Source organism: Prinia subflava, chromosome 8, assembly GCF_021018805.1.
Source record: "Prinia subflava isolate CZ2003 ecotype Zambia chromosome 8, Cam_Psub_1.2, whole genome shotgun sequence".
Lineage (NCBI taxonomy): Eukaryota > Metazoa > Chordata > Aves > Passeriformes > Cisticolidae > Prinia > Prinia subflava.
In genome coordinates, this window is record NC_086254.1 from 21,421,960 (window position 1) to 21,443,777 (window position 21,818).

The 21,818-nt window shown below is 54.4% G+C and overlaps 1 protein-coding gene across 2 annotated transcripts in view; it reads right to left on the reverse strand.

Annotated features, from left to right (window-relative positions):
* Positions 1 to 21,818, reverse strand: part of LOC134553931 (acid-sensing ion channel 2) — a 401,966-nt gene that overhangs the window by 67,673 nt on the left and 312,475 nt on the right. The window contains exon 1 of one of the 2 annotated variants that reach the window (XM_063404098.1): positions 405 to 1,556. The exons of the other annotated variant lie outside the window; for it this stretch is intronic. Within the exon in view, the coding sequence (XP_063260168.1) occupies positions 405 to 944 (540 nt within the window). The 5' untranslated portion in view covers positions 945 to 1,556. Of the gene's footprint in view, positions 1 to 404; positions 1,557 to 21,818 lie in introns of those variants that run through there. 2 annotated transcript variants of the gene reach the window in all.

The following is a 21,818-nucleotide window of genomic DNA, read 5'->3' on the forward strand; positions in this document are numbered from 1 at the left end:
GGACCCCCCGGGACCCGCTGGACCCCCCGGCACCCGCCGGACCCTCCGGGACCACCGCGACCCCGGAGCGCTCCGGGCACCGTGGGAAGTGCGCAGAGAGCGGCGGCGGGGCCGGGGCCGGGACCGGAGAGGGGGACACGGACCGGGACCGACACGAACCAGGAGACCCTGGAACCGAATTCAGCCAGGGGTGCCCCTGAACCGACACGAACGAGGAATCGGGACCGGGACCAACACGACCCGGAGATCCTTCGGACCGAGAGGAGCCGCGGACACGGAACAGAACCGACACTACCCGGGGGTCTCTTGGACCGGCTCGAACCGGGAACATGAAGCAGAACCGACACGACCCGGGGGTCTCGCACAGGAGCCGAGAGCAGCCGGGGCTCCCGGCGCGCACTCACCGCGGAGAAGTTGTGCGGGCCGCAGAGCTCGCCGCGGTACTTGCAGGACAGCAGCATGTCCTCCAGCTGGTGGCCCAGGCGGTCCATGAAGTCGGCGCTGATGCCCTCGTAGTGGCGGGGCGGCAGAAAGAGGCGGAAATCGGCCAGTTTGGCGAACCAGCGCAGCCGCGCCTCGTCGGCGCGCAGCAGCTCGGTGAGCAGCGGCCGCGCGGTGCGGTTGGGCAGCAGCAGCCCCAGCCAGTGCCCCGCGTAGTACAGGTCGCCCTTGGAGAGGCGCGGGAAGCGCAGCGGGTTGTTGTTGCACAGCGTGACGGCGGGGAAGGGCAGCTGGCGGCTCCACTCGGTGCGCACGCGGGTGTGCGAGGGGAAGGCGAGCCAGTGCAGCAGGCGGTCGGAGGACCAGGCCAGCAGCAGCCCCAGCGCCGTGCAGAAGGCGAGCACCCAAAGCGCCCGGCGCGCCGGCGCCGCCCGCGCCGAGCACATGAGGCGCAGCCCGTGCAGCCGAGTGCGCAGCGCCGGCGCCCGGCGCCCCCGCGCCATGGGCGCTCCCCTCCTCCTCCTCCTCCCGCTGCCGCCGCTCGTCCTCCTCCGGGCCGGGCTCAGGGCGAGCAGCGCCGCGCCATCCCCGGGCCCCCCGCCGGCTGCGGCCCCGAGCGGCGGGGGCAGCGCCCGCGGGCGGCCCGCGGCCCCGAGCTGCGCGGCGGGCGGCAGTTCCGGCAGCGCGGCATGCCGGGCCCGGGGCCACCGGGGCCGCCGGCGCCGCTCGCACCGCCCGCCCCTGTCCCTGTCGCTGCCCCTGGCCCTGCCCGGCCGCGCCGCTCACATCCCGCGGTGCCGCGCCCCGCCAGACACCGGCACCGACCGAGCCCCGCGACCCTCCCGGGCTCCGACCCCGCGAACCCCGGGACCCCGGCGGGGAGAGCGCTCCGGGACCCCCGCGCTACCCCCGGCCCGCGCCCGCCCGCCCCGCGCCGCGCCCGCCCCGCGCTGCCATCGCCAGCGCTCCGCCGGGCGCGCCCCGGCCGCGGGCACCGAGCGGCGGCGGCGGCAGGAGGAGGAGGAGGAGGAGGAAGAGCGGGGAGAAGCTTCCCGAGGTGCCAGTCCCGGCCGCTCGGCGCTCGGGAGGCGGAGGGAGCGATGCTCGGCGCCGCTGCTTCCCCGGAGTAGCCCCCCGCTCCTCCTCCTCCTCCTTCTCCTCCTCCTCCGCCCCCCCGTTATCCCCCGGCTGCCGCCGGCCCCGGCCCCCCCGCTGCCTCCTCCCTCCTCCGGCAGGAGTTTGTTTTTCTGCTTTTCAGCAGCCCCGGGGGAGAACATAATATCAAGCAAAGCCCGGGGAAACGCAGGCGAGGCTTCAGCGAGCTCCGTGCGGCCGCCGCTTTCTGGGGAGGGGGGCGGCTTGGGAGGGGGCTCGGGGCTCTGTGCTCTCCGTGGCGATGCTGCTCGGCGCGCCTCCGCTCATGGAGCGAGTGGGAAAGGGTGGAACGCGTTCAGGGAAGCATCGCCGCCACCGCCCCTCTCCCCTCACCCCGGGCTGCGGAGCCCTTTGGGGTCAGGGGCTGCTCCTGCCCTGCATCGGACACCCCAGAAGCCCCTTTCCCTTAACACCCCCTGTGCGACGGGAATAGCTCGGGGTGTGGATTGGCATCTCCTCGGGATTGCCGAGCTCGGATCTCTGGAAGCGGCTGCCGTTACCTTCATTTTGCTTTCAAACAGTACCGAGAAACATTCCTCTAATTGTGTGCAATTAAGCTGTAAGTGCCGGTAACCGCTCCGAATCCCCTCTGATATATATTTTTTTTTCCCTCGGAATTAATTTTCCCTGTGCATTTCGAGCCGTATATTTTTACCCAATAGATGGAGTCGTTACAGCCTGGTTCTCTCCAGCCTCTCCGACAGAGTTGCTTTTTTATTGTGGCAAAGCTGCGAACGTGCAGCAGCCCCGGCTTGGGGGGCAGCCGGCCCCAAATCCCGCTCCTTGTCCTGGAAACGAGGGAAAACGGGACTGAGGCTGAGGCTGTGCCCTGCAGGGCTGGGAGCGGCGGCAGCAGCACAACCATAGCGTGGGCTCAGCTCGGTGCCCTCAGATAACTCGGGTGGCTTTTCCCGAGCTCGTGTCCATGCTCGGCAGCATTTCCCATTTTTTAGCAGTGCTGGTAAGCAGCAAATCCTTCCCAACCCCCAGCAGCGGCCGTGACCTTTCCTAACCGAGTGGGCAGAGGCCAGCAGTTCCCACATCCATTCCAGTGGGATCCAGGGAGCTTCTCCTGCCGTGTTCCCAGCGGATCCCAGCTCGTTTTTCCCTGCCGCCTGTTGAAAGCAGTGGGAATTTTTCCCCTTGGCTCCTTCTCAGGATAATCAACATCCCAAGTGCTTCCCCACCGGGCAGGCTGGGGCTGTTTTATCCATGATTTATTGCCACAAGCCCGAGGAAATAAAAGGTGCCCAAGCATAAACATCCTCCCGAATTCCCTCCAAGCATAACCCAACCCCGTGGCACAGCCGGGCCGGGTTCCCCGGCGATGCCTGGCGGGGAAAGCCCAGCCGAGGCCAGCCCTGCACTGTGGCCTCACCTTCAGCTCTTTCTCTTCTCCAAAAGGTTTTTCACCTTTTGGTGAAAAGGTTGTTCTTTTGTTTTGGGCAGGGCCAGCCTGGGAAAAGGGGCTTGTGAAGGAAACAGCAGCAGGTTTACATGGGAAACAGCTTTTTCCTTAAATCCATCCAAATGATCCACTCAAATCTCCCTGATTTATTGGAGGGGAGCAACTTTTCTTAATTAGCTGGCAACAACTGATGGCAAAGGGCAGTGGGATGGCCAAGGCCAGCTGGAGCCCACAGAAACTTTCCAAAGCCAAAGCAAACCTGATGAGGAGATGCCAAGGGCCATTTCAAATGTCCTGCCTAGTGGGACATCTCCTCAGCCTTTGGAAATTCTCTCCGTGTTTTCAGGTATTTGGGAAAGCAGCTCATTCCCTGCATCCAAGCCTTGGTAATTCCTCAGGAAGGCAGAGCAGCTTAAAAGCTAATTGGACCTAATTAAATTCAATAAGAAATAATAGAGCTGATCAATAAATATTGCTAATTAACCAACAAGTCACTTGAAAATTGTCCCTTGGGCTGGGTGAGTTTCCTCCTTCTGGAGGAGAGTGGATTTGGGATTCCGTAGTTTGGAATACTTGACAAATTCATTGAATTATTGTGGGGAAATTCCACCATTCCCTCCCCAAAACATCCCCTGTGTGCCCCTGAAAGGGGACAAGAAGACAACTATTTGGAAGTTGTTCCAATTGAAAACTTTGGCTTCTTTTGAAACTTTGTTTTCACCTCAAACATCCACTCAGGTGAAGACAAAAAGGATTAAAGAAAAAGCTTGAAACCCCCTGGACAGGAAATGGTAAAACTTTGTTCTGCTGGATAGTGTTAGTGTTAGTATCTATTTATCCTGGAAGGGAGCAAAAAGCAGGAGGATCCAACTCCAAACCCCTCTCTCCAGCCTCAGAGGGTGACTGGAACCCCCCTTCCCTGGCCACACTCCTCACCTGTGTCCATGGGCGCTTCCCAGGGGATTGATGGGCTTTATTCCATTGCTCTCCCAAGCGATCCCTGCTGTCTGAGTGGGCAGCAGATTTATCCCTGTTTTTATCCACTAGGATTGGCCCCAGACATGGAACAGCTCTGGGACATCGTCTGCTCTGCTGAGCTTTTAGGGAGCAAAAGCAGGGGGAGAAATTAGAGGGATGGGATCGAATGGGGCAGGATGGGACTTGGATTTTGGGAAACAATTCCTCCTTGGGGTGGAATTGGGTGGGGAGGCCCTGGAATAGAATTCCCAGAGCAGCTGTGGCTGCCCCTGGATCCTTGGCAGTGTCCAAGGCCAGGCTGGATGGGGCTTGGAGCAGCCTGAGACAGTGGGAGGTGCACCTGGATTAAGGTTCCTCCCAACCCCAACCATTCCAGGATTCCCTGATCAACCTTCTAACATTGGATTTTGTGCTCTCAGAGCCCTTGGAATGCAGGGGTGGGGATTTTTAGCTCTCAAGAGCTCAAGACAAGGAGAACAAGGGGCAGACACTGAAATGCCACTTGTTCCCAGGCAGGGGGCTCAGGTCACCTGGGGCTGGGAATGGGATCCCTTTTCCAGCACAGAAACATCTTCAGGGGCAGGAGCAGAGCCTGGCACAGCTGGGCACAGCTGGGCACAGCTGGATGTGCTGGATGTGCCTGTCCTGCAGAGCCCTGCCTGGGCTGAGCTGGGCTTTGGGACCCAAGGAGCCCCTGGGGACAGGTGTGACCCCAAATCCCCTGGGGATGGGTGTGAGCCCGCAACCCCTGGGGATGGGTGTGAGCCCACAACCCCTGGGGACTGGTGTGACCCCACAGTCCCTGGTGACAGGTGTGGCCCCACAGCCCTGGGGACAGGTGTGGCCCCACAGCCCAGGGTGTCAGGGCAAAATGGGCTTTATGTGTTCTGCAACCCCCCAAACCTGGAGAAATTCCCTGCTCTGCCCAAGCCCTACAGAAACAATTCCTGCTGGAGCCACAATGGAACCAGAAAGCCACAGAACCTTGGAAATTTGGGTTTACATGGAAGCCACCACTTGGCCCTAATTCCAGCCCTGCTGCCTCAGATCCTAGAGAATGTGACAACCCCAGGGCAGCAGAGCTTTGGGGAACCCCCCTTAACATCTAAAGGGGAGTTGTCATTCTTTTCCTTGGGTTTGTTTTATTTTCTGTGCAAATAAATGAATTTAATACTTGGGCTTCCAGCTGGGAAATTCTCCCAAGGAATTGAGGGAATTTTGGGGGCTGCAGTGGTTTGAGGCTGCTTGTTCTGAATGAAGGGAGGTGAAATATTCCATCCATACCAAAATATTGGAGCATATAAATAATGCCAGGATTTCTGGATGTGCTGCTTCACCCTGGCAGCACCAAAGGAGTAAAAACATTTGGATTTCACAACACTGCTCCAAAAAGAAAATAAATAGAGAAACTTTGTATATCTCATTTCCAGGGCCTTGTGTGTGTTTAAAGGAAAAAGCCTGGGAGAGATCAAACAAATGCCCAAGTGAGCTGAGATGTTGCTGCTCCTTTGGGAATTTGGGGAAGGCAAATAAAGTGGAGGTTTCCAGGGCTGCACAGAGGGAAGATTGGGAAGATCTCAGGAGCCAGACCTTGGCTGGGCTGCGGACCCTGCCCGTGGGGGTCCCCCAGCCCTGCACAGCCCAAAGGATTTAATCCTCCTTCAGCCTGGAGGGCTGTCCCCTTGGAGGGGACACGTGGCTGATCCAGGGGCTTAACCTGGGAATCAGCTGTGGATTTAAGGTCCCGTTCCATGCCACACATGACAGGGCTGTTGCATTGGACTTTAATTAGTGGAGACTATTTTAATTGGCATTTCCTGGCAGAGCCATTATTCCTGGCCTTCCTTAAAGGAATAAAAGGCTAATCCATAAATAAATGTGTTTATAGAGATAGATATTTAAATATCTCCTTCTTTTCCTTCTGCAGGTAGGGAAGAGGAAGGATTTGGATCTATTTTAAGCTCACAGCTGGCATCCTCCCAATTATCTCCTTTTCCCCCCCTGTTTTCCATTTCACTGCCAAAGAAATGAGGGGAGGAAACAAAACAAATGAAAACACCTCTGGATTTGGGAAGGATGGATTTGAACAGGAATTCTTAGGAGCAAATTAAACAGCAAAGTTCTCGTGCCTCTTCCTATCAAATTCCCTTGCTGCCATCAGAAATGGAGCATCCTGGACCTGCCAATTCCCTGGAACTGGGCCCAGCCCAGCTCCTGCTCTGATGCTCTTAGTGGATTTTGGTGGTCCCAGGGCTGGCCAGGAGACTCTCCCCATCCCTGGGGGGCCTCAAAACTCTGTCCAGGGGTTTAAAAAGTCATGGAATGGCTTGGGTTGGAGGGGATCTTAAATCCCACCCAGTGCCACCCCTGCCATGGCAGGGACACCTCCCACTGTCCCAGGCTGCTCCAAGCCCTGTCCAGCCTGGCCTGGGACACTGCCAGGGATCCAGGGGCAGCCACAGCTGCTCTGGGCACTCTGTGCCAGGGCCTGCCCACCCTCCCAGGGAACAATTCCTAATTCCCAATATCCCATCCAGCCCTGCCCTGGGCAGTGGAAGCCATTCCCTGTGTCCTGTCCCTCCATCCCATGTGACAATGAGGGGACACAGCCCGGTGAGGTGCTTGGTGCCCAATTCCTGAGCTTTTGGGGCACTTCTCCCCTTCCCTGGCCCTGCTGGAATTTTGCTGGATGCAGGCAGCCTGAGGGGAAAAAAGGAAAAGAACAGCTTTAAAAGGAGCCCTGAATTTGCAGGAAAGGGGGGATCCATGGGACACATCCAGAGGCTGGAAAATGAATCCATGTTCAGGAGGACAAAGAAGATTTGAGTATTGAATATTGAATATTGAATATTGAATATTGAATATTGAGTATTGAATATTGAATATTGAATATTGAATATTGAATATTGAATATCAACTATTGAATATTGAATAGCAAATATCAAATATTGAATATTGAATATTGAATATTGTCTGTTTTCTGGCTCTCAGACATACAGATTATTCCATTTTTTTCCCCCTGAACCTCTGAACTTTAGAGCCTTAGGGCTTCTCTCTTCCTGTTTATTTTCCTTTTCCTTTTTCCCCAGTTCCTGAAGGGCTGCAGTTCTCTGGGTTGGCTGCTGAGGGGCTGCAGGGAGGGGCAATGCTCTCCTGCTTCACTTGGGACTTCAGCCACAGTCCCAGGTTTTCCTGCTCCAAGGCTTCTCCTGCTCCATGTGTGGCACCACTGGAGATGTTTTGCTTTAATGAAAAAGGAATCTCAGAAAGGAAAAACTTCCTGAGCTCATTTTACTGATCAAACCTGGCTCGTTCAGGGCTTTGGTGCTGAGATGTGGATAGGAACTGATCCATATGGGATTGGGCACCTCTTACACCTTTCTATGGGATTTGGCACCACCTTCCTTTGGGATTAGGCATCACCTACAGTCTCCTTTGGGATTTCCTGCACCTTCATTTAGGATTAGACAGGGCCTACACCTTCATTTAGGATTGGGCTGGATCTTGCAGCGAGATGTGACAGTGGGAAATGTGGGGGGAATTCCTCCCTGTCTTGAGGGATGGTTCTGGATACCCCATGGGAATAAGCCTGGAGTGGGCTGGAGGCTCCTCTGCTCCTCCCTGACCCCAAACCTCACATTCCCAAGAGGAACAGCTCCTGGAAAAGAGGAGGCTGGACCTCCCCAGGGGACAGGGCCCAGCACAGGAGCCTGTGGGTTGTCCTGAGACACCTGGGAGGGTCCTGCTGAATATTCCATGTCCCATCCTGTGCCTGGACAGACAAATCTCTGCTAATTCCCTTTCTGAACCCTTTTTCCTCCCATTAAATTCACTGGACCTGGCAAATCCAGAGGAAAACTGCTCCATTAGGTGCTGGAGAGGATGGAAAATTCTCTCTCTCAAAGGGAGTTTGGCTTCCAAACCAAGTTCAGGGAGCAATTCCTTAAGTTAAGGTTTATTCCTTGTGATTCCAAGGAACTTGAAGGCTCTCCTGGCAGCCAGGTGGGAAAAAGGGAAAAAGCCCTTTCTCCTCAAACCTGGAGATGTTTCAAATCCCAGAGGCTGCCACATCCCTAGATTTTATGGCAGCAGGAGGGAAGTGGGAAAATGAGGTTTCAGATCCTGAAGGGTAAAAGGGAAGGGTGAGCCCCCAGAGCTGCCACTGAAACCTCCCCATCCCCAAATCCATTTGTTCCTGGAATTTGTGGCACAGGAATTGCAGGGAAATTTGCTGCTGCAGAAATTCCCATTGAGGGGTTGGAGTAATTGGCCCTGTGTGGGGAATCCTGGAATGGTTTGGGTTGGGAGGGACCTTGAACCCCACCCTGTTCCCGGCCCGGGTGCAATTCCCACTGTCCCAGAGTGCTCCAAGCCCATCCAGCCTGGCCTGGGACACTGCCAGGGATGGAGGAGCGGGGATGGGGATGATCCCAGAGGTGACAGCAGGAAGGGCACCCGGAGCTGGGGGCTCTGTGGACAGGAGGGGCCCCCAAGGCTTGGGAAGGTCCCTGTGTCACATTCCCACCCCAGCTCATCCCTGCTCCCACTCCGGAGGCTCTGGCCAAGCACAGGTGTCACCTTGGAGGAAATCAATTCATGCAATGATTGTAAAAATCCCTGGAGCACCTGAGGAATGGGGCTGGAAGCACAAACAGCTCTGGCTTGACCCTGCTCCCTGTGAAGGCTTGGGAGACTCCCAGACTTTGCAGAAATGCGGGAGAATTCAGTGCTCCTTCCTGAGGGAAGCAGCCCCTTTCTGCACACAGCAAAACCTCCCCCTCTCCATCAAAAAAAGCTTCAATTCCTGTCAAAAATCCCTTCAGAGGATCAAATCTGACAGCCCCAAAGCTGCTCCAGTTCCTTGCACATTCTGTGGGAATGCTGCCAGCAATTCCAGTACGGGCTCATTCAGACAATTCCCAGTGTGGAAATCACAGGTGGCTGCAGACCCTTCACACACCGGTGGCTGCTGCAGAATTTGGGAATTTTTACCTCCTTCCTGTGGATTTCCAGGATTGGAGGCCACAGATTAAGGTCTGTCCCACTGCTGTCCCTGTTACCTCAGGCACATGGAGTATCCAGAGGGATCCAGGGAAGTGGGACAGGCTGGAAGCAGACAGGTAAGTGCCACCTGCGGAGCTGCCAAACTGAAGGGAGCCAAAGAATTTTCCTTTGGCAGCCTAATGGTGACAGCAGTTGTGTGGGAAGATTAATGGAGAAAAGGTTGGATAAAATAGAAGCTCCATCCTGAAGTTTTTCAGCTGCTTTTTCGCAGTTATATAATTGTAAATGACATTGATTTTTATAAAAACCCACAAACAACACCAGGAAGCTTGGAATGTCTCGGGCTGGATTCTGCTCCTGCTGCCAGTGGAGGATATTTGGGATTTTCTTGGATTTCAGGGCAGTTTCAGGCTGTTTTTTCAGGGATGAAAAGCAGGATTTGGCTCTCAACAGCCTTGAAATGCCACTGGAGCTGTGCAGGGAGGAGACAAGGGGCTGAGCTGGCACAGCCAGAGGATTGTCTGGGTTTGTATCCAAAATTCCCTGTACATTCCTTGTTAATCAGCACCAGCACGGATCAGGATCGCTCCTGGTGTGGGCTCCAAGGGCTTTTCCAGCCCGCGTCATTCCAGGATCTGTGACCCCCCCCAGTGCCTCTGGCAAAGGCCCCCTGCAGTTCCTGAGGAGCTTTGGGGATTCCTGGCTCCCATCCCCGGGATCTAGAGCTGAGGGCTAAGGTTAAAGCCAGGGAGGAGTTTTCAGTGGGAATGGTGGGATTTGGTCCAAGGTTGGGCTCGGTGACGTTTTGCAGCCTCAGTGATCCTGGTGTGGCACCTGCAGGAGCAGCAGATTCTCATTCCCAGCTCATCCAGCATGGGGGTCACTCGGGATCACCCCCAAGCCCTCTGGGCTCCCAGGGCTCTGCTCAATCCCTGTTGGATGTGACTCAGGGACACAGGGAAAGGACACTGGGAAGAGATGGGAAATGACCCCTCAGTGCCTCAGTTTCCCAGAATACTGCAGCAGGATTCCAGGCCCAGGCTGGGACAGCATCCAGGGCCTGGTTGAGGTCAGTCCTGGCCTCTCTCCTGCCAGGATCCAGCCCCTGGGAGCTGTTCCCTGTCCCATTCCAGCCTTCAGGACTTTTTCACGGAATGGTCTGGGTTAGAAGGGACCTTAAAGCTCATCCAGTGCCACCCCTGCCATGGCAGGGACACCTCCCACTGCCCCAGGGTGCTCCAAGCCCTGTCCAGCCTGGCCTTGGACACTGACAGGGATCCAGGGCCATCTATGGAATAACCCTTCCCTATCTCCCAGGGAGGAATTCCTTCCCAATATCCCATCAAAATCCACCCTTTTTTGCCCTTTCCTTTAATGCTTTCCTGTGTTCTCCACCCTTTCCTCCTCTGGCTGACAAGGAATTTTTTTCATTATTATTAAAAATCCCTGCTTTTTTCTTTCATATAATCCCACAGAAAGGCAAAAGGAAGGGAGCTCCTGGATGGAAAAAGCCCTGGAAGAATGAAAGTGCAGCAGGAAAAGGTTTTTTCTTTCCAGGAGGGATGTTTGGACTGGCTCTGCCTTGGCACAAAGATCTCGTCAGGATTTGTTTTCCTGAAGAGACATTCCCAGAAGGAATATCCTGAGTGTTCCTGGGAATGTTTGAATCCATTCTCTTCCCCTTCTGAGGAAAAGGGGTTGCTCCAGGTGTAGAAGGCACAAGGATGACATTTCCTGGTCTTTTTTGTTTCCTCTCTACATTTTTCCCCCGAAATATTGGATACACTTATATTCAGAATTCCTCTCTCCCCCTCTCTGCTTTTCCAGCCCTTGGATGTGGCTGGATGAGCACACAGAGCTTCCCTGAGCCGTGGGTAATGGGCTGGATGATTCTCCACGATTTTCTCCAAGACTTTTCCCTTCCCAAGGCTATTTCCTCTCTGGAGCTGATATTTTAAAACAATTCCCTGGAGGTATAAAGGCTCCCTGGAGAATTGGGAAAGCTTGACTGGAAATGCTCCCATCAAACCTTTCCTGATCCCTGCTCCCTGCTTTTGGGCAATTCCCTCCTGCAGGAATTTGATGTTTTTAGCAACTTCTCCATGTTTGGGTTGTTTTTAAATTTAGTGTTTAATTTCAGGAACAAGATGCTCCAAGGAAGGATTTGTTTCCATGCTCAGCTGTAAAATCGGGGAATGAAGGGAGGATTTGCTCCCATTTTCCTGTACCAGCTGTAAAACCTGGGAATGAACACGTTCCCATCCTCCTTCTTCCATTTGCCACCATCAGTTCCCTGTGCCAGGAGCTGATGGGAGTCAGGAGGCTCCAGATAAGCTGGAATCAGAGCTGGGAATCTGCCAGGTCATGGATCACCCTCCAGAACTGTCCCTCAATCCTCTCACAAAAAGCAGGACTTTATTTTCTTATGGCTACTCCCAAATATCAATGCAGCACCTCCTGCCCTCTCATTTATCCCGTGGGGGTGGGGACACCGTGGGTCTGCCACAGCTCTGGGATGGATGGGGAGAGACTGGGATGAGACATTTCCACATGGACACTAAAATTCCCTCAGTCCCTTCCTCCCTGGGGGTGTTTTCCGTGACAATGGAGTTCCTTTTCTCTTTGACATCCCACTGTGCACTGATGCCCCAGGGAGCTGTTCCTGGAACAATTGCACAGGACAAATAATCAGGAATTCTGATTTATTTCCCTCTGTTTTCCTGGATGCTGGGAGATAACAGGAACACCTGATGCTGACCTTGGGAACTGAAGAAAGAATTCCAAATATTTATCTGGCAGCCAAGCTGAGGTGAAGTGGCATGGCATGCCCCTTTTCCTGGGGCAGCTGGAATTGTTCTCCATGAGGGCTTGTGCAGCTTTGGGGCTGGAAATCAGTGCTGGGATGTCACCAATTCCTTGGCACCTTGCAGTTCCTTAGGGTTAGAAATCATGGAATCCCAGCCTGGTTTGGGTGGGAAGGGGCTTTAAGGATCCAGAGCCAGTCCTGCCATGGGCAGGGACACCTCCCACTGTCCCAGGCTGCTCCAAGCCCTGTCCAGCTTGGCCTTGGACACTGCCAGGGATCCAGGGGCAGCCACAGCTGCTCTGGGAATTCCATCCCAATATCAAACCTAAATCTCCCCTCTTTCAGCCTAAACCCACCCCCCTCCTTGTTCTTTCCCTCTCTGCCCATAGAAAAGTCACTTTTCCATGGGTTTTTTTTAAGCCCTTGAAGTCCTGAAAGGCCTCGGGGAGATGCAGCCAGTTCTGCTTAGTTCATCCCCCCTTTGGCCTCCCCAGGGAACTTTCCTGGGATTCCCTGTTATTGCTCCTTGTTCAGCAGAATGTGGGTTTGGACACCAGTGTTCCCAGTGCTGGGATCATCCTCTCTGCCCAGTACAGAGCAGTACAGCCAGAGCCTGAGGTGCACCCAGAAATGGGAAAGGAATGAGCACGGAGGGCTGGAAAGCAGAAGCGATAAATCAGCTGAGGGTGGTGAAGCACAGAGGGACCTTTGGCTTGGCCAGGGCCCAGAGGCTGCTCAGGATTACACAGCTTTTAGGAACAGCATTCATTCCCTAACCTTATTCCTGCCCTCTTCCCTAGGGATGGGTTTTATCAGTGGGAGAAGATTGGAGAGGGCAGAGGCTCAGCTTAGTTTCATCCAGCTCCTCTGTCAAGCTCACATTCAGCACCTGGAGCAGGTGGGCTCCAGATGGGATTATGGAATCCTGGAATATCCTGAGCTGGAAGGGAACCCCAGGATCACCCTGGGCACCCCTGGCCCTGCCTAGACCCCCCAACAACCCCACCCTGTGCACCCCTGGCAGTGCTGTGCAAACACTCCTGGAGCTCTGGCAGCCTCGGGGCTGGGACCATTCCCTGGGGAGCCTGGGCAGTGCCAACACCTCTGGGGGAAGAACCTTTCCCTGAGATCCATCCCAACCCCCCTGGCACAGCTCCAGCCATTTCCTGGGATCTGGAGCTGATTCCCTCCTTGCTGGAGCTCCATGGTGGAACTCAGCTGAGCACACAGCTCCTTCAGTGAGGAGCAGCTCCCTGCACCCCTAATGGGGCTGAACCAGCCACCAGGATAACTGTGGGATGTAAATCCAGGCTCAGTCTGTGCTCACATGCTGGGTTATCATGGAATCAGAATTCCTGGCTTGGGGTGGAATCAGAATTCTTGAGTGCTCTCAAACACCAGTGGCCTCCGGGGCGAGAGTCTGAGCAGGTTCCCGTGCGTGAGGAAAGCAGTGGGGGCTGGATTTGGGGATTTCTCCATTGCTGGGGGGGATACAGGTGCTGCATTCAGTGTCAGGCACAGGCTGGGAAAGATGGGCAGTGAATGTTCAGCTTTAGGCATTTTCCAGGGATTACCCTTTCAAAACTGAGCAGTGCCATTGCTGGAAATCTCCCTCTGTGCAGGGCTGGAAGGCTGGGAGAATCCCTGGAATGATGGAGGCTCCTTGGCTGCTCTGGCAGAGGCAAAAATCCAGAGGAATCTGGCTGGGCTGAGCCAAGCAGGGCACAAATGGGGATTTTTCCACCTGGAACTGCTCTCCCAGGGGACCAAAGCTCCAAGACAGGAGGGGATGATCCCAGTGAACCAGTGAAGCAAGTGGTGAAATCGTTCCAAATCATCCCTGATTTTGGCTGCATGGGGCTGGAGCTTTGCCAGAACTTGTAGGGAAACCCAACTGGGATTCTGAAATGAGGAATTCCCCATCAGGTCTGGGATCACCAAGGGTGGGGAGAGCAGGCAGGGTGGGATAGGAATCACTTCCCATGCTGGGAATGCAGCATAAAGCCACTCCCAGCCTGGAATGGGTTTGTGTCAGCTGGGAAAGGGCCCTGTGCTGCTCCGGGTTTTGGGGACACCTGGGAGGGACCCCACTATGTGTTTGTGTGCCACAGGCTCTAGCTGTTGGGATATGGGATGGAATTCCTTGTTGGGAGGATGGGGAGAGGCTGGGATGGAATTCCCAGAGCAGCTGTAGCTGCCCCTGGATCCCTGGCAGTGCCCAAGGCCAGGCTGGAGAGGGCTTGGAGCAGCCTGGGACAGTGGGAGGTGTCTCTGCCATGGCAGGGGTGGAATGGGATGGGCTTTAAGGTCCCTTCCACCCAAACCGTTCCATGGTTCCCTGATTCTCAGAATGCCTGGCCCTGGCTCTGCAGGGATTGCTGAGGGCCCTGCATGGCCTGGGCTCCCCATCACTGATTCCTCGATTCCCCAGGAGGGGAATTCCTAATTCCACCTTGCCTTTTCCATAGGGAGCACTGGGGGAATCCCGTGTCTTTTTCCAGCCCATCCACAGAGGAGACCCAACAGCTCTGGGGAGGAGGGGGCTGAATTTGGGATCAGCCCTTGGGAATCTCCCAGAGCCCCTCCACACAGAGCAGAGCAGTCTCTGGGGCACTTCCAGAACAGCTGTGCCGCTTTGAAGGATCAAACCCCAAGATTTCCTTTGCTTCCAGCTGCTGTTGTTTGCTCGTTTTTGGGTAAAGCCCCGCAGCACTGCGGCAGGTGTGACACCCGCCCAGAAAGAATCATTAACTCCGTGTACTTTGCAGTTTAAACATCTTAAACAAAGAGCTCCGAGCGTCCCCAGACACGGCTTCTGCCCAAGCCTGCTCTGTTGGCCTTCAGGCCGCTTCCAGGGGGTTCCCGGCTGAGGAGCGGGGCTGGATCAGGATTTCCCAATACAAAGGCCATGGGGAAATCAAGGGGCAGGATCAAATCTCTGAATATTTCACCATTTGAGAGCGATGTTTGAGTGCACCTGCAGAGGGGCAGCACGCGGGGCAGGCTGGCACTGGCACAGGACCGGAGCTGCTGTGGCACTGGCAGGGCTCGGGAGGGGCTGTGGCACCCTGGTTTTTCTGAGATTTTCTAAGACTTCTGCATGGTACATAAGATGGAGTCAGTTCTTTAGTTTCTGCACAATATTAGGAGTCAGTTTTTCAATTTCTGATGCCTTGGAACATAAACAAACCTTGTTTCTATTCACTGTCCTTTGTTTACATATTTCTAGCCCGAAAATAATGTTGGTTGACAACTGGTCTGGCCAGTGGGGTGAAGGGGTTGTAACCCCAGAAGCCAATCCACAACCAGACCCACAAATGTATAAAACTAAAGAAATAAACAGGCTCGTCCTCTTTTTGGGCAACAGCTCTTGCACTGCAGACCTCCTGCCTTGTTATTCTGTGTGTGGGTTCCCCAGGGCTGCAGGGGCTGCACGCCTCGGGGGCTCCCTGGGATGCAGGGAACCATGGGCTTCCCACCCTGCCTGCAGCCCCCGCAGCTCCCGGGGAAGGTCAGTGAGCCGTGCAGAGCAGAGCTGGGAGCTGGGAGGGCTTCAAAGGCGACCCCTGACACTGCCAGGGAGCACCTGAGGCTTTGGGTGCCTGGGTCACTTCCAGAGGCAGCAGCGTGTCCCTGCTCCTGGGATGAGCATTTTTAACCTTCCTCCTCATCCCACAATCCCAGAATGGTCTGGGTTGGAAGGGATGTTTAAAACCTGTCTCACCTCACCCCTGCCATGGCAGGGACATCTCCCACTGTCCCAGGCTGCTCCAAGCCCCATCCAACTTGGCCTTGGGCACTGCCAGGGATCCAGGGGCAGCCACAGCTGCTCTGGGAGTTCCATCCCAGCCCCTTCCCACCCTCACAGGGATCAATTCCTTCCCAATCTCCCATTCATCCCTGCCCTCTGGCAGTGGGAATCCATTCCCTGTGTCCTGGCCCCCCATCCCTTGGAAACAGTCTCTCTCCATCTTTCCTGTAGGTTGCCTTCAGCTCCTGGAAGGCCACAGTGAGGTCACCCCTGGTCTCTTCTCCAAGCTCTCAGCCATGTCTCTTGGGAAGAGAAGGGAAGGTGGGAGCTGAGCAGCCTCTCCCTGGCTGGAGGAACCAGAACCCCAGAGTGGTTTGGGTTCACAGGAGAAGTCACCAGGAAGCAGGAACTGGGCAGGGGTGACACGAGGGGCTGTGTCCCCCAGGGCTGTGGGACAAGCAGAGCCCAGACTGGGCTCACTGGGCCCTCAGGTGCCCCCCATGTCCCCAGCTGAGCACCAGGGAGGCTCTCAAACAGGAGTTCATCTCCAAACCCATCTTTCCTCACCACGAGTTGGGATTTTAGGGTAGCTTAGGGTCTTTCCAGTCCCTGTGACCCCAGGGTGTGCTGGGCTCCAGGGCAGAGAGCAGAGAGGCTCAGCCAGGCCGTGTGGGCACAGTGCAAACATCCCTGAGAGAAGGCAGAGACAACACCACCCCTCAGCAGGCAGCTCCAGCCACAGCCCCTCCATGGAGACTGCTCTGACTCAGCACTCAGGGCCTGAATTCAGCAGTCCTGGGCCTCACTAAAACCAGCGCTTATTCCCCATCCTTCCACCCCGGGGCCACACAGGGAGGCTCAGTCAGGCCGAGCAGAATTAGGAGGGAATTATTTACAGAGAGCAGGAATTGCCCCCAAACCAGAGCAAAGAGGGAGGCTGGGCTCTCCTGGAGTGCCTGGCACAGGGATCACCAGGGACAGCACCTGGGGATGGGATGGGATGGACTGCCTGGAACAGCCACCACAAACCCAGGGGTTCCCTGAGGAGTTACTAAGGAGAGAGTCACAGTAACACAGGGCTGGCTCTGTGTCTTGGGTTAAAAAATGTAACCAAAACTGTGTATTCTATTTTCATCTGTTCAAACCAGTTGGGAGATATTGTTCTTTATCTCTGTTACTCCAGGGGTGGGGGAAGAGGGCAGATGCCTTCTGTTAATGGGACACCTGATAACACCAGATAAGGCAGAGCCTTCTTCTCTCCTCCTGCACCCATTGTCCTCCAAGGGACATCCCCTGTGAATGGGCCATTGAAGGCCTCTCACATGACTGATAGCATCACCTCATTCCAATGTGAGATGATCCACCCAGTGGGAGCAGCCAAAGCCTTTCCACCAGCATAAAACCTGCAATCCCAAACACTGATGCAGCTGGTTTTCCTCTGAATCCTTGGAGGAAGACCGGACCCATCTCGCCAGCACTGGACCCTTTGTTCTACAGGATCATCTCTACTCCACAGAACAACATCTGTTACTCCAGGAGGGCTTATCTGGACTGCTTCCAACACCCTGACAGCAGGGTGTCAGGTCGTATCTCTGACTCTGGCAGGGTTTTCTAGGACTTCTGGTTTTTTGATTGTTTGGTTTTTTGTACTACTGTATTTGTATTTTTTTAATATTCCTAGTAAAGAACTGTTGTTCCTATTCCCATATTTTTAGCCTGAAAGCTCCTAATTGCAAAATTGTAATAATTAGGAGGGAGGGCGTTTTTACATTCTCCATTCCAAGGGAGACTCCAGTTTTCCCTGACAGATACCTGTCTTTCCAAACCAAGGCACTCTGAAACCTTGAACTCCTTTAAAACTCCTGTCTTTTCTCTGGATGAGTTGGGGAGGGACCCAGCATGGGCACCTGGGAGGTTCTGAGAGCAGCAAACTCCTGAGGGTCAGTCCTGAAACAGAATGAAATCTTCTAATAATTAATAAATCAAATTTATCAATAAACACCAATCACCTGGGCTGGAGCCTGTGCCAAGGCAGGGATTTAGAGATCTGGCTGTGGGAAGGTGGGCCTGGGCCAGGGGAGCTCAGGCACAGCTGAAGCTCTGGGCCAGCGGGGAGTTCTTTCACCTCATTTTTGACTTGTGGCATCCCCAGGTTGCTGATATTTGCTAAAGTTCATCCAAACTGAGATATTTTAGATAAAACTCAGTCCAAAACCCAGCTCAGGAGGCAGCTGAGCTCAGCCCCCATCAATCTCAACCACACATTTTGATAATATTGCTGTGTTTAGTTTCCATTTTGAAATTTCACTTTTTTCCTTCCTGAGCAGTCACTGAGTTCATTTAAGTGAAATAAAACTGATAAAATTCCATCCTTCAGATGGAACTTTCTGCTCTGGAGATGGGGAATGGGGCACTGAAGCACCTGTGAGCTCCAGAGCTGCCTCTGCTGTCCCTGCAGCAGCTGCTGGGGAGGGGGAGCTGTCAGCTCCAGCCGTTCCCTACGAGCCACTTCAGTCAGATAAATGACATTTTTAGTGGAAAAGCTAAATCCAAACATCCTCAGTTGGCAGAGGCTGGAATTTCATTGTCAAATCTCACTTTGACTGTGGAAATTCTGTGTTCCAGGAGGGTTTTTCCAATGGCCAGGCCTGCAGGGCCTGGGGCCTTTGGGGTGGGGGAGCTTGGGGGAGGTTTGGGGGGTCCCTCCATCAGGGCTTGGCCTGAGGAGCATAAATGGGGTGCAGATGTGAAGGTGAGGGCAGGCACACCTGGATGTGGGAGCAGACCCTCCTGGGCTTCCTAGGATCCAGCATCTCATCCCACCCTGCCCCAGGGGAAGAGCTTGGGGATGGGGGCTCTGGAGTGGGGTGGGATGAGTTTAATTCTGTCTGGATTGACCAAAATCTGATATTAGTGGGTAAATCTGACCACACAAAGCCCCTGGGCTGGCTGTGCCAAGCTAAAATCCAGCAAGGAGCAATCCCAAATCCTGCTCCAGCAGTGCAGGGCTGGGGACTGGGATCTGCTGATGGTCCCAGGTTGGGCTTGGGAAGTGACAGTGACATTTCAGGGGGACAGCTCAGCGGGCTGGGGCTGGGTGTGGGAGACTCATCCTGGCTCTCAGTGCTCCACTCCTGGTCCCACCCCTCAGAACTGATCCTGAGGAGGAACAGCAGCCCTGAGATGGAGCTCAGGGATCACCCCCAGAGAGGAGGAATCAGCTCCTGACACCCCAGATCGCACAGGACCTGCTGGAACAATCCCTGTCAGGCCCTTCCCGGGCAGTTCCTCCCTTCCCAGGCACTCAGCACCATCCTGATCCATGGGGATTGGTCCCAAATCCTTTTCCCTAGCTCAAGGGCATCTTTTGGCAACCTTGGAACAGCTTCTCAGAACAGCTGTGGTGGTCCCTGGATCCCTGGCAGTGTCCAAGGCCAGGTTGGACAGGGCTTGGAGCAGCCTGGGACAGTGGGAGGTGTCCCTGCCATAGCAGGGGTGGCACTGGATAGGCTTTAAGATCCTTTCTAACCCAAACCATTCCATGATTTTCTCATCTCCCATTATCCACTACACAGAATCAGGGAATATCCTGAGCTGGAGGGAACCCCAAGGATCACCCAGTCCCACCCCTGGCCCTGCCCAGACCCCCAACAACCCCACCCTGTGCACCCCTGGCAGCGCTGTGCAAACACTCCTGGAGCTCTGGCAGCCTCAGGGCCTGGACCATTCCCTGGGGAGCCTGGGCAGTGCCAGCACCTCTGGGGGGAAGAACCTTTCCCAGTATCTATCCCAAATCCTCCCTGGCACAGCTCCAGCCATTCTCTTTTCCTCTCTCTGCTCACAAGGACAAGGATGCCACCTCATCATAGGGAATTTCCTCATGGTTGTGAAATGTTGGACACAACCCCTGTGAGAGCTGTAGGAAAAACTCAGGAGAGAAGTGATACTGAAATCAGGCAGAGAGAAACGCCCTGACACAGTTTTGGGTATTAAAAAGCAGAAACTCCTTAGGACAGCAACAGGAATTCCTGATCTCAGCAAGAACTCTCTGGGTCTTCTCCCTCTAACAAACACCCAAGGCCTGAGAACCAACCCTGAAAAAAGCAGAGCCAAGGCAGCAAATCCTCATTCCCTGAGCTGTGTCTGTGCCCACCTGGGACAGGCAGGACTCCTGAAATCAGAATGAAATCCCAACAAAACTCCACCACAACTCCCTAGAGGTGAGGAGTGGAGGGGATGCACAAGGACTCCTATTCTTGTATCCAGGGCATTCATGTGGCAGCTTCCAGGAATTTCTTTGGGTTTTCTTTAGCTCTGCACAGGAGCCCTGCCCAGGTTTGTGTTTAACAGCAGGAGCAGGATGCCAGCAGGGCTCCCAGGGTTTCAGCAGGATTCCAGAGGCACTCCAGGCTATGGTGGCTATGCTGCTCCCCCAGCTCCTGGCAGTGTTGTTCTCCCACTGCCCACGGGGGAGCTTCCTGGGGGTTTTCCAGGCAGTGCAGGATTCAATGTCTGTACACTGTAATTACTTTTAGTTGTTGCCTTCTCCTTTGTTGTAATTCGCTTGCTAATTATCATCACCGAATTTTAACTCAGTTGTTCCCATTAATCTTAAATTAATTACCAGGGAGTCCAGACTCCTTTAACACCAGGGTTGTTTTGCTTTTAATCACAGGTTTTGTAGCTCGGTGCTGCTGTCTCAGAAACAGCCATGGGAAGTCTCTGGAGAGGGCTTTTGATAAGGGCTGGAGAGACAGGACCCAGGGAATGGATCCCACTGCCAGAGGGCAGGGATTATGGGATACTGGGAGGGAATCCTTGCCTGTGAGGGTGAGGAGGGCTGGGGTGGAATTCCCAGAGATGCTGTGGCTGCCCCTGGACCCCTGTCAGTGTCCTGTGGATAGTGGGAGGTGTCCCTGCCCATGGATGGCACTAGGTGATCCTTAAGGCCCCTTCCAAGCTGACACATTCCATGATTCTGGGATGATGTTGGAGGAGCAGCTGGCCCTGAGGTGTCAGTGGGAGAAACCCCCACCCCTTAATGGATTGGCAGCCTGGGGGTGGGAATGTTCCCCAGGCCTCCATGAGAAGCTTTTCCATTCCTGGCTGGCTATTCTTGCCAATATTCCTGGATGAAGGATTTCTGGAGTCCCTGCTTGCCAGAGCTCCAAAGGTTTCAGGCTGGGTTGTTGCCCCTTTTGTGTCTCATCTTTGGCTGAGCCTTTTCCAGGAAAGGATTTCACCAAACTGGTGTCAATCCCAGGCTTTTCCCCAAAACCCCAATCTCAGCCCCTCCTGAGTCAGGGCCCTTTCCTGGAGGTGGCTCCTCGTGCTCCTGTCCCAGCTGGGCTCTGATGGATTGGTGGCCTTTGGGGCAGGACAGGGATTTGCCCCCAGAGTCCCCACGCTCCGGGCCAAGCCCCAGGGAGCTCAGAAAGCCCAGTGACCTCCCCACACCCCATTCCACGCCCCAAAGGAAATGGCCACACTTTTGTGAGGAAGTTTTGGCCTTTTCCAAATGTCCGGCAAAAACCTGGAGGGCTCTGGTTTCTCTGAGTCCAACCAGGGCCTTACAGCCACCACAAAATCCTTTCAAAATAATTTCACCAGTTTTTTTCCAAAGCTGTCTGTGAATTGGAAGAAATACCAGATTTTTCCAGAGCTTCCAGCCCTGCTTTGGTCCCCCCGAGATGTTTCAGTGTGTTTGGAATGAAGGGTGGTGAGGAGTTCATGGAAAATGCTGCTGGAATCTATCACATCCTGCAAAACTGCTCCAGGGAATCCACTCCTCCCTTTGGAAGGTCTGTGCCAGAGAAATGGTGCAAATTCTGCTCTCTGCTCCCAGGGCCTGGTTTTTGTACCTGGGTTCTTCTGAATGCCAATAAAAGCCAGGGCTGGAGCTGAGTTCCCACATTTCCCACAGGTTGGAGGCTCCAGGCTGGGAATGGGAGAGTCCTGAGTCCTGGATGTGCAGGAACACAAATAAAACAGCTCCCACACCCAGGTAAGGACAGAGGTACCAAAGAAACAGTGAGGCAGCTCTGGGTGCTAATAAATACAAAATAAAAAATTTAAAAATAAAATATAAAATATGAACGATAAAACCATGGAGTGCCCAAGGCTTAAATAATATTGATTTATTTATAGACTAAGCAGGAACACAAAAGGACTGAGGGAAAGATGAAGCTTTGGCAAAGGTATAAATGAGATTTTTCCAAAGCCATCCTATATTTTGGTTGGGGTTTTTCCCCCTGATTTTGGGTTTTTGCTGCTCT